The sequence below is a fragment of the Vigna radiata genome, chromosome 7 (genome assembly GCF_000741045.1).
Source record: "Vigna radiata var. radiata cultivar VC1973A chromosome 7, Vradiata_ver6, whole genome shotgun sequence".
Taxonomy (NCBI): Eukaryota; Viridiplantae; Streptophyta; class Magnoliopsida; order Fabales; family Fabaceae; genus Vigna; species Vigna radiata.
In genome coordinates this window covers 8,942,056-8,954,109 of record NC_028357.1, presented here as the reverse complement: position 1 = coordinate 8,954,109, position 12,054 = coordinate 8,942,056, and the positions used below count along the sequence as shown (strand labels likewise).

The 12,054-nt window shown below is 33.0% G+C and overlaps 1 protein-coding gene across 2 annotated transcripts; it reads right to left on the bottom strand.

The window, feature by feature from the left end:
- Window positions 1-5,068: 5,068 nt before the first annotated feature.
- LOC106765860 lies at window positions 5,069-10,781 on the bottom strand. Of its 2 annotated transcripts, none has more exons than XM_014650627.2 (6): window positions 10,644-10,781; window positions 10,293-10,437; window positions 9,637-9,903; window positions 8,745-9,083; window positions 8,515-8,631; window positions 5,069-8,433 (listed from the first exon to the last, which is right to left on the bottom strand). In XM_014650627.2, the coding sequence occupies exons 4-6, from the start codon at window positions 9,027-9,029 to the stop codon at window positions 5,527-5,529; spliced, it is 3,309 nt and encodes a 1,102-aa protein (XP_014506113.1). In that variant the 5' UTR covers window positions 9,030-9,083; window positions 9,637-9,903; window positions 10,293-10,437; window positions 10,644-10,781; the 3' UTR covers window positions 5,069-5,526. The 2 variants fall into 2 exon arrangements, with proteins under 2 accessions (XP_014506113.1, XP_022638811.1); XM_022783090.1 differs by having other exon boundaries at window positions 8,745-9,054.
- Between the last annotated feature and the right edge of the window lie 1,273 nt (window positions 10,782-12,054).

The window sequence follows — 12,054 nt, the reverse complement described above, 5'->3', positions numbered from 1 at the left end:
GTTCAGATAAAAATAACTTAAAGAAGGAGTTAAGAGATAAAAATAACTTAAAAGGAGGAGTTGAGGAAAAGGAAGAATAACATAGAAGAAAAGAAAAAAGAACAAATAATTGAAAGAAAAAAAAAAGTTACCAACAAAAAGGAAGAAAAAAATAATAATTTATTTTTTTTTATGATTGTGTATATATTATTATTTTGTCCATTTAACAACATGATAAAGAGTTTTTTAAATTATGAGAATTATTATTGATCTCAATAAATTTTGGATCTTATTAGGGTTTAAAAATAACTCATAATACAAATGAAATTATATGAAGAAACATAAACAAAAATGAGATTTAAAAAATATAACATTTATTGATCTTAAAAAAAAACTTACAAAATTAAGAAATATATATTATGACTTGCAAACCTTTAATTAGATAGACAAGACATAAAAATAGACAGCACAAATAATAAGATAAATCTTGAAAATCACATATAAATCTTGATAAGATCAAAATTATTCAAGAAAGAATCCTAATAGAGAATTTCTCTCACTTCAAACATTTTGTGTATTCCCTTCATTTCCAAATTATTTTTACCTTTTTTTACAAAAGAGAAAAAAACCAACATAAATAAGCTTTTGGGTCTTTATTTCGAATGTAACAATTAGGCCTTTTGTTTTCATTCCATGCAAATAATGTTAGCATTGGACGTTGGATTAGATAAGTCTAAGATTGAATAGGTTTTTATTATAACAAAATGTATGAAGAAACAATCACGGATAAGTAAATGTACATGTTCTAGGTAAGTTTAGATTAATTTATATAATATCTTAGATAAAGTTCTGGACAAAAAAAAAAGTCAATTAAGTAATAGACTTGTAAGAGATACACACATGACCATTACATAAACCAGCAATGTGTACACTACTTATGAATATAAATGTGTGTGAATATAAATGTGTCTGTGTTTTGGTTTAGCTATTTGTGTTCAATTAATTTAAACAAGCACAACACAACAAAGAATAGGTAAAGGCTTGAAAGAAAGAAACATACATATGAAAAAATAAGGCTTAGACGAGCTTAGTTGAAAGCACTAATTAGACAAGTTGAAGGTTAGATCAGAGGACCAAGTCATTAGACAACTCAGGTTCTACACAAGTGTTAAATGACTTAAGAATATAGGTCAAAATACAAAGACCAGACGATTCAAATAGTGTAAGAGTAGAATGAATGTATTAGATGATCGTGTTGACCAAACGAGTCAACCTAAAGTAATAAAGCACTAGATACAGAGGAGTAAAATGTTGGAAGTCCCGCATCAACTAGAGATAAGGTCAATTTATATAAGTGGGTGCAAACCTCACCTTACAAGCCGATTTTTTGGGGTTGAGTTAGGCTTAAAGTCCACTTCTTAACATGGTATCAGAGTTATGGTTAGAGTCTATCTTAGCGATATTTGTTGTTTGTTGGACATGTTGTTCCACCCGCTATCGAACCACCCATTAATGTCTAGTCTCACGTTCGATATGATGTCTATATCTCGACGTGAGGAGGGTGTGTTGGAAGCCTCATATCAACTAGAGATAAGACCAATTTATAATATATAAGTAGGTGCAAACCTCACCTTACAAACCGGTTTTTTGGGGTTGAGTTAGGCTTAAAGTCCACTTCTTAACATAGAAGAGTCAAAACAAGCATAAAAGCATACATATGATGCATTTGACAAGTCAATGCAAAGGCACACAAAGATATTAGACGAGTATCTATTAAACGAGTCAAAGTTAACTCATGAAGCATAATGTTGAACACTTATTAGAGGAGTACTTCCATTAGAAGCCCTAAATGGAAATATCTATTACATGCCCTAAATGGAAGAATGACTATACTACTAAAGAGTCATAACATGAAATGATTATTAGATTGATCAAACAAATCATGTTTATAATGGCAGAAAAGAAATCTATTAAAACATAGGCTTATAAAGATCAATTAAAAATTGATCAATGAAATCTGAACATTGAAATTAATGATCAAAATGATTAACAGAATTTAGTGTATATATATATATATATATAGATAGATAAAAACATGAAATGATTATTAGATTGATCAAACAAATCATGTTTATAATGGTAGAAAAGAAATCTATTAAGACATAGGCTTATAAAGATCAATTAAAAATTGATCAATAAAATCTGAACATTGAAATTAATGATCAAAATGATTAAGAGAATTGAGTAGTGTCTATATATATATATATATATATATATATATATATATATATATATATATATATATATATATATATATATATATATATATATATATATATAAAGACCTAGATGAAGAAGACAAAAGACAAGAAAGAAAAATAAGATGTATTGAAATACTGCTAAATTCATTCTTGAAGAGAAAGGAGAAAATAGAAAGAGAGAATACTCTAAAACCTTATATTATCATATTCATGTTAAGTGATATTGGATCGAGTGAAACCAAAGTAAATCCTTTATGTGAAGTAAACCCTTTGAACATTATTGTAACTCTTCCTATGTGAGAGGTCATTTGATTATTGTAATTGTGAGTTCTTTATCTCAAGGGGAAATTAAGATGTGATACCTAAAGAGGTTAAACTTGTAATCTAGAGACGTTAAACTCATTATAACCTACAAAGGTTTTTACTCGTGGTCCTAGAGAGGATAAACTCACACCTAAAGAGGAGTGACTCATTGTAACCTAAAGAGGTTGATACACATTGTTAATGATTTTCTTAAGCATATGGCTTAAGACACTAGATGTAGTCTTAACTAGAGGTAATCTTTGGTGCATTCTTTAGGGATGACAAAATAGGCAAGACTTGATAAGCCAACTCACCCAAAAAAATTTGTGTGGTACAATGATTTCAAATCGTCAATCTTCATTAATTTGACCCGCCCAACCTATCAACCTGGCGAGCTAGCTTGCACATTAAGTCAGGCTAGTCGTGGCCTATTTCTGCCACCAACAACCATTACCAGTGTGACGCCATGGTCCACTTTAGGAGTTCTAGATATTGTTCGATTTGTTTCATGATTTGTTCTTATTTTGAGCTAGTTTGTCTATACTTGTTTTTCATCTAGGATTTTCTTGTCTAGACTCAATTAATCCTACTTAATGTTTTCTCAGACGATGTTCTTTCTGAGGAATGTTTCATCATGTATATTTGTTAAACTTCAAAACTTCGAGTTGTTAAACAGTCTAGTCGTTTTAGATGATCTTATCTTAACCAATCTTTCCCTTTTTTATGTTTAACAAATATTCATGCTAAACTACTTGATTTTGAATTTATTTTTAAGAGCATGTGTATAAGAGCATTCACATTATATTTCTTGATGATATTTTTATATTTCTTGATGATATTTTCAATATTATTGTATCAGATTGTGTGATACGAGTTTTCCAAAGCTTTTATTTTGATACCAAATTTTTTTCTTTTTAGATCTTTGCATTTGACATGTTAGATTTTTAACTTAACCTGCTTCATCCAATCATAATTTTAGTACATATCAGAGTAAGCATTTCATGTTTGTATCAAAGCAGATTTGGCTTTCACATAACATGTATGTATCAGAGCAATCTTAATTGAGGATACTCTTAGCAATATTATGTAGGTTTTATCCAATATATCAGATGATGTATAGCTTCCGTAAGTTATTTATCAACATTAAAGGCATACTTTCTAGTAATATCAATCCAATTTCATTTTCTCAGCATATTAGTTCATTTTGATATATCAGATCAAGAAATATCATAGCAACATACAAATAATGTATCAGAGCATGTAAGATATATTTAAAGCATGAAAAATATATCACATCTCATTAAGTAAACATGTTTACATGAATGGATGCATGCTCTTTATTCTTCTAACTCCTAAATGCTAGCTTCCTTACAGTAAACTCCCCCTGAGTTTAACAGCATGAGGTGTTTGGCCTTTCCTTTTCTCCCTTATTTGATAAATATCAAAAGGGTAAGGAGGAAGGAAAGCATCATGGCGAAGAAAATGTTAAAGGGAGTAGATGATGTTACTGGCACTAGAGGACTTTGTCAGGTTCATTTCCCTTTGCGTGCATAATTTGTCAAATGAGTCTAAGAAAAACCCTCGATTAGCAAAGCTTTTAGTGTCATTTAAACAGTCTAATATTTTTAGATGATATTGTCTTAACATGATCTGAGACTAATTATTTTGAGTCATTTTACGATTTTGTTATGTTGTGATTGTGTTTATCCAATTCCATATTGTGTTATCATGTGGATTAAGGTTGCTTTACTCTCTGTTTATGTATTCTAAATCACATTTTTGTGTGATTGTATTTATGCTGATTTCGTGCATATTTGAGAATCACATTTTTTATTTTCTAATTAACAGGAGTATTATTTGTTTGGTTTCTGCCACTTATTTGTTTGTGCTTTTAAAAAGCTATCACATGACAAACTGGGCTTGCAGTTAACAAAATAATTAAAAAATCAAGAGTGACATATCAACCACCCATCCGTTACGGGACGGGCTATGCATTTTAACCCGTTTCCATGTTAGCCTGTTTTTCCACTCCTGTCATTTTTCTCTTCCCAACTCTTCAGAATAAGGAAGAGTAAACAAATATGAATAGAATGGTTTTGGGCACTTATAGAGGAGGTTTATGGCTATATGAACACGGGAATCTACTATTTGGGGCTATAGTCGTAAATGAAGACGTAAACAATAAATAACCATTCTCATTACAAAGATGAAGGGAGATAATTCTGAACATGAGGAATAAAATTTGAAAAGTAAACAAGAAAACACCCTCACCATTTATTGAAAAACACATTCATAATTTTGAATCACATATCTAGAGGATAAAGATTTATACTATAATTACGAATCACCATTTCCTCATCATGCATGGCTATTATTACGTTTTAAACAGGTACAGCAAAATTTACCGCTCAACTTATTTAAGCGTAAACAAATGCTTAAATTTATAAAAGTGATGTACAAACTTCCCTGTATTTTTTTAATTATTCCAGTTAGTTTTTGGATAAAGAAAAAAATCATTAAAAACCTTTGATTGAAGTTGAATTTAATCTATTTCAAGGTGAAAATCGAATCGTTTTCAACATTTGAACTTGTTCTAAAATCAGATTTTCATTTTTCAGCATCTGATCAAAACACCAACAAGACTTTTTAGGCAACTCTTCAATTTTTCTAAATGCTGCCTTCCCAAAATAAGGTCTATAGTAAGTCTCAGAACATCCTATAGATGTTTCAGAACTTACGAATAAGACGTGTGAACGACGACACTAAAGCCATCATTTGTTTGGTGAACGGAAATTGAAAAGAAAAGCTAAAAACCCATGGAAAAGAAATCCCCAACGCTGTCTCAGCTAACAAAACCAACTCTTCAATGTCGGGGAATTCAAATCATAATATGCAAAAAAGATCAGCAACTTGATTTACCCCTTGTAAACATGAGTACCACGGATGCAAGGAGCCACACCTTAGAAATGAGGTTTCAATACGCTCAAATCATCTTTTGTTTAATAGTATAGTAGTCACGGTCCTGTGAACCGTCCGATCCATCTTTAACTTCAGCAATAACGGAGGATCTACAATCCTCAGTCTTAATAGGCCTGCCAGCACATCTACCCTTGTCAACACGACATTCTAAACATATAGAAGGCAGTGATTCTGAATCTGAGCATACTGACTTTTTACTCCCAGTCATAGATAAGACTTCCTCGAAAAAAGAAGGAACAATTGCACCACTTCCAATGTTGGAGTTCTGTAAACAGTCCAATCCATCTTTAACTCCTGCATCGAAGGAGCTGCCATCTTTCGACAATTGTTCTCTAGAATCACTTCCTTCGCCAGAAGAAGTGATCTTACCAGTATCGTGCTCTTGAAATGTTGAACACATTGAGTCTGTACCTGCATGTACTTGCTTTAAACTATCAATCCCATGTAAACTTTCATTTATAGGAGCAGAAGTTTCAATTAGAACCTTTTCAGAACCATCTTTAACTGCAATAGTTAAGCTGCACTCTTTGGGGATTTCTTTGTCAGCATTGGTACCTCTGCCAGCAGATACGATCTTATGCACCTGATGGTCTTGACAAATTGAAAACGATGATTCTGAGTTCAGAGAAATTGATTTTATAATATCCATCGTACATAAACCTTTCTTGGTATGACATCTATTGCCTCTGCAAGAAGCTGAAGAAAAAATATTGTGGGTTACGTTCTCCGGACATTTTGATTCATCACTAAATGCAGTAAGAGCACCACCGTTTGCTTTTTGTCCTCCTTCATCGCAGACATATCCCCAGGCATGACTAGTTTCCTTATCTTCAGTATGTGTTCCACCATTAATGTTTTGAATATTAGTATCTGCTTTAATGCTATCCAGACATTCTGACTTATCATTAAATACAGCAAGAGCACTATCGGATGCTCTTTCTCCTCCATCACTGCTGCCATATCCCCTAGCACGACAACTATTCTTGTCATCAGAATGTATTTCACTAATAATGTCTCTTACTTCAACACCTGCCTTAGTGTTAACCTCAGTTTGAATCAAAGCACAGCAGCTTCCCTTAACATCCTCGACAATACAACTTCCAAGTCGTAAGTTTTGAGAAGCATCGAGATCAATGACCTTATCATCAGAAGTTAAACTCTTGCAGAAATTTGGGCGGATCAACTTTCTTCTCTTTTGTTGCCCAACCACCGAATTCTCATTTCCAGCACTAGGTTTCCTGACTTTGCTACGCCGCTTGAAATCCACAAAACATGTGTCTTCGGCTGTTTTGTTAGTATTGCCCACAGTTGCAGTAGTTGAATCCATTATTTGATCATTCAAGGTATTTTCAGAGAAATCACCCTCCTTCGTCCTCAAGCTACTTCTTTGAGTATAATCCTTCAAACTTTCAGCTTTGTTGCGCTTGGGCTTGACAAGCTTTCTTTTTGTCATCCACTTTTTGTGACTCTGCCGAACCCTTTTCATCACTTCATCAACTGAAGTATGGAAATCATTGTGTCCATCTTGTTCGTTCATATCCTGCATAAAAGATAATCGAGAAAAAACACTAATTTTTTGCTTTGCATAACCAGAATTATTATTTTGAGTGTCACCATAACATCCAATATCATATTCATAGATTATTGGATCATCCTCTTTGAAATGACCCTCATTTTCCCATGAAATATCATGAGCAAATCTTTCGTTGCTTTTCTGTAGTGTTATCTCATGGCTTGGGTTTTCTTGCAAAGTTGTGGAATATAATTTGTTGCCTAACCACGGTTGGTGATTATGGAACAAGGAAGAAAAGGGCTCATGTAGACTGCGGCTACTCTTTCCAATATCTGGAGGGATAGGGGATGACAAAGACTTTAAGGAAGGAACATCATCACAAGCCTCAGAAACAACAGATTCTGCTGCCAACTGGTCAGAATTTTGAACCGTGTTTAGAGGTATGAAATCCCTGTTACTACTATACAAAATAGAATTTTGAAAGTCAACAGGGTGCCACCTGCTCGTATCTCTCAGCTCGTTATTATGGATGAGATATGGTTGACTGTTCAAGGAATTCCTTCCGAAGTTGTTTACAGGGGTAATCCTTTCTATTACTGGCTTAGAACCATCAATAACTCCAAAAGATGATGCCTGACTAAAATTTAAACCAGGAACATCTGGATCATATAGAAGGGATTCCCTCTTAGAATTAGCACTTCCTTGTGTTGCACATGTATTACTTAAGAGCTGTACCGGCATTGGTTGAACCATGGTTGAAGTTGTCCTAAGCTGATTTTGAGCCAAAGAACTATGCTCCAAAATAGGATTGCTGTAAAAGCCAGATGAGTTGATATGGGAATTATGTTGACCAGGAATATCATTTGAAAATACCATCCTCTGATCCGTCTCTGGAAGGGAATTACCCATGAGCCTATCATTAATTGATAAGCTTCCCTCACCATGAATTCTAATTTTATCACATAGACTTTTGGGGTATCCACCATTAGTTTTTGGCCTGTGACAGGTATCCATATAATCCTCATTCTCATATGCAATAAACCTACGTTCATCTTTTAATCCTGAATAGTCACAAACATACTCACTTGCATTATCCACCGCAGCAAACTGAGCAGCCCTTCCTCGCTTAATATCACTTGCATTTAATCCAGTATATTCAACTTTACCATTGTAATTAAAAGAATCGCCTTGGTGTTTATGCAATATGACAGGTGATATGTTATCACCCAAACCTTGCCCACTTTGTCCTCTTTCAATTTGCATTCCATGATCAACAGATCTTCTTAAATTGCCTAAAGGGTACCTTTCTGATTTCAAGTATTCGGTTCTGGACAATGGTCTCCCAGGGAGCTCAGGTTCCAGCTTTCTCTTGCTGAACAAATATATAAGTTTATAGACCTGCACAGCAAATTGATTAAATCTTTAAGCAAATCATCCTCATTATTTTTGAAAACCAATAATGTTTAACCAAGAGCAGACCTGATTTTCAGATAGCCCAAAGTTAAACTTTTTAGCTGAAAAGTAATTTTCTCTGATTGCATCACGGAATAATTTTTCTGGGAGTGGCTTACAGAACCAAATTGTATCAAACTTAACCTACATCAGATCAAAGTAAGAAAAAATTAACTCTCGCACTCAAAATCAGAACAAGGAATTGTTCATTCCCGGTGGAAGGGGAAATTTATAAAATGAGGTTATTGAATGGTTACCTGAGCAGGAAATTGCTTCCCCTGTTTCGCAAATGCATTAGGCACAATATTGATACCTCCATCACAGGAAGCGTTGAACACACCATGAAGTTGTCTCTTCTCATTTTCATATAAGAATAGAATCATTCCAGCTTTAACCTGCTCTACAAACTGGATTTCAGTTGATGGGAGGCCAAACACTCCCATTTCGAAGCATTCTCTTTTAGTCTCACTATTTGACATAAAGATTGCTCCAAAATCCGGGTCTTTCCCATCAGCATTGTTTTGCTTATCGTTCAAGCCCATGACGATATATATTTACTATACTACGCTGTCACATTAGAAAATAAACAGCAGTGTCTGCGTTGTGTAAATACAGTCAAACGTAACAAAAGCGTTTCAAACTTCACACATGAACCAGTATTTAGAAAGCTCAAATGACAACCATTACTGTCAACCTCTACAGTTGAAATCACAATGATCGACACACAATAAACTCGTTCTTAAGAACTAACCAGCAATCTATATGATAATGCTTAAAAGAAGAACAAGGCACATGCACATTCGCTTCCATCACGACAAAATATAGTATCCAACATGATCATACAGTTCAAACCAGCCAGACCTAAATTATTTTTTCTCTAATTTTTCGTTTCTAAACAAAAATAAATAAAATAAAATCTTGTTAAACAAACAAACAACAACAACTCTATTGTCTGATCGGAACACAAAGAACTACTGAAGAACATCCACAAACGCAAAATACGAATGATACGATAAAAAAAAATATGAAATAAAGAACAGATAAAACGTGGCAATGACGAAAAAGATAACAATGATTGAAAACGTTACGAATAAAAAACAGTGCAACAAGGAAGCGATGATGAGAGAGAAGCGAAGAGAAAAAGCGTACCGATGTAGAAGAAGAAGAAAAGAAGAAGGGTTTGAGAGTGAAAGAAAAAAAGAAGCGCAAGAGACGCGACTGTGTGTAGAGTAATCGACTAACCGTTCTTATAAGAGGGAACCGCATGAATATAAGTGGCTCATTTTAATAAAATTATTTGAAATAAAAAATCATGTGCAGGGGTAGTTTTCAATGATTTTCTGTTATGAGTGGCTCCTGAAAACACGTGGCGCGCTTCTGTCTTCCACGGGCTCTGGTTTGGGCTTCGAATACACGCTACTTGGCAAAAATAAATACCCAATAAATATTTCAGGTATTATTACAATTTTTTTTTCTAATTTTCTAATATAAACTGGTATAATATAACAATCATGCTTGAAGATTAAATAATTAATTCATGTTTGATATAAGAAATAATAAAATAACTGACTTTAAAGTGGTTATATTGATATAATGGTGATTACTGAAATCAACACCGCTTATATATTTATGTTATGAAAGTAGAATAAAAAAAAATTATATCTTATAAGATTTATTAAGAATAAAATAAAATTCTATCTTATATCTTATAAATTTATATCTTATATCTTATATCTTGATTAAATAAGTTATTTATTATTTATTATCCAAAGGTAGAGATGTTCTCACAAGATCAGAGACTTTACACTTCTCTCTCTTCCAAACTAATGTAAGATGGAAATGTCGGTTGTGCTTCCGGTTCAAGTTTGTAATAAAAAATGAACATGTCTTCTTCCGGTTCAAGCTTGGTCGTTATCCCACTTTTCTTCTTCTGCTTCTTCAAATTCCATCCTATAATATATACACCAACTAATGCTATTGAAAGTTGAAACAAAAACTTAATATGTCTAGAGATTAAAGACGTTTTATCTATGCATGCCTATGCGTATTACATCAACATTACTAATTAGCAATTGAATAAAGTTAAAACGGTAAAGAGAATAATGCAGTCTAGGAAGAGAAGGAAGATAATAGAAGAATGTGGATCAGAGTTGTACCTAAACAGAGTGTAAGATAAAGAAGCTTGAAATTGCCAACCTCCAAAAGCTAACATGCTACTCTGTTTTTAATCTTCATTCTGATTCTCAATAGCATGGCCAAAGTCAGTGACTAATTTTGGTAAAATGAAAATTGTGTGTCTGATTCATCATTACCATATGTTTGTTGATGACGCGTGCTATAAAGAGAGGTTCAGTTGACAAATGCAGGCTAAGGAGAGTGCCACGTCGGTTTTATCTTGCAGCATGTAGGATTCAATATTAAATAGAAATTATACCATTAGAAATTATTTTTTTTTTATTTTTTACTAATTTTTTAAAGTAAAAAGTTTACTATTTTATTCTTATAATATGTGAAAAATAAATATGAATATATTTCATTTCATCATTAGTCCAGTATAATTTATTATATACTATGAATATAATTTATTTAGACATTGCTTCGATTTTTTATTTTTACATTCATCTCATACAAGATATCTAATAGGCATATCAATACAACATTGTTTCAATAAATTGCTTACATACCTCACCAAAACAACTTCATTATAAACTATGACAAATATATTTGTGTGTTATTATGTTTGTACTTTTTTTTATATCATGTAATATTCTAACTTCGTTTAATTATTTTTAATTTTTTACTTTTTATAAACATTTTTGCAATTAAATATAACATTAAAAATTATCATTTTATATTACTTTAATAACTATGGGTATATTGGTAATCTTTAATTTCTACCGGTTAAACAAATTTTTCAAATATGTCACATCAATCAAATCCTACACTAGTTCTCACAAACTTTACTTCCAAATTCACTCTCACTTACCTCCAAATTCACTCAAATAAACAACAAAAAATTTATTCCCAAATCTCCTCAAATCCATTCAAACACTCTCTCCCAAATCATCTCCTTCATACTCCCTCAAGTTAACAATTCCTAAAGGTTAAAATGGATAACGACAAAGGTTAAAATGGATCAGGCCAGAGATTAAGACGGCTCAGATCAAGTCAAATGTCGAGATGAATCGAGTTAAATCTAAGGTTGAGATAAGTCGGATAAGATCGAAAGTTGAGACAGACTGACCTGGGTCGTTTAAGGGGAACCAAATTAGGTCAAAGGTTGAGATGAGTCATGTCAGACTAAAGGTTGAGATGACTCGAGTTGGGCCAAAGGTTGAGATGAGTTAGGTTTTGCCGAAATCTTCAGACGAGCCTGGACCGAAATTCAGTTAGGATGTCCACGATTGAAACTCGATTGAGTCGGTTCTAACTGAAATTTGACCCTACTTAGACAAAGTGGTACTTACCAAAAATCAAACGAATTTAATCAGAATGACCACGACCGAAACTCGGTAGAGTTGGTCTTGAACGAAATTTGGTAGAATTTAGCCAAGTTAGCCCTGACAA

Bases quoted from the DNA above. Each gene is read 5' to 3' on its own strand.
- LOC106765860 (XM_014650627.2), bottom strand. From the start codon at position 9,029: ATGGGCTTGAACGATAAGCAAAACAATGCTGATGGGAAAGACCCGGAT. The intron at 8,632-8,744 runs GTAACCATTCAA...GATCTGATGTAG, and splicing joins GGAAGCAATTTCCTGCTCAG to GTTAAGTTTGATACAATTTG. The intron at 8,434-8,514 runs GTCTGCTCTTGG...TTTGCTGTGCAG, and splicing joins TTGGGCTATCTGAAAATCAG to GTCTATAAACTTATATATTT.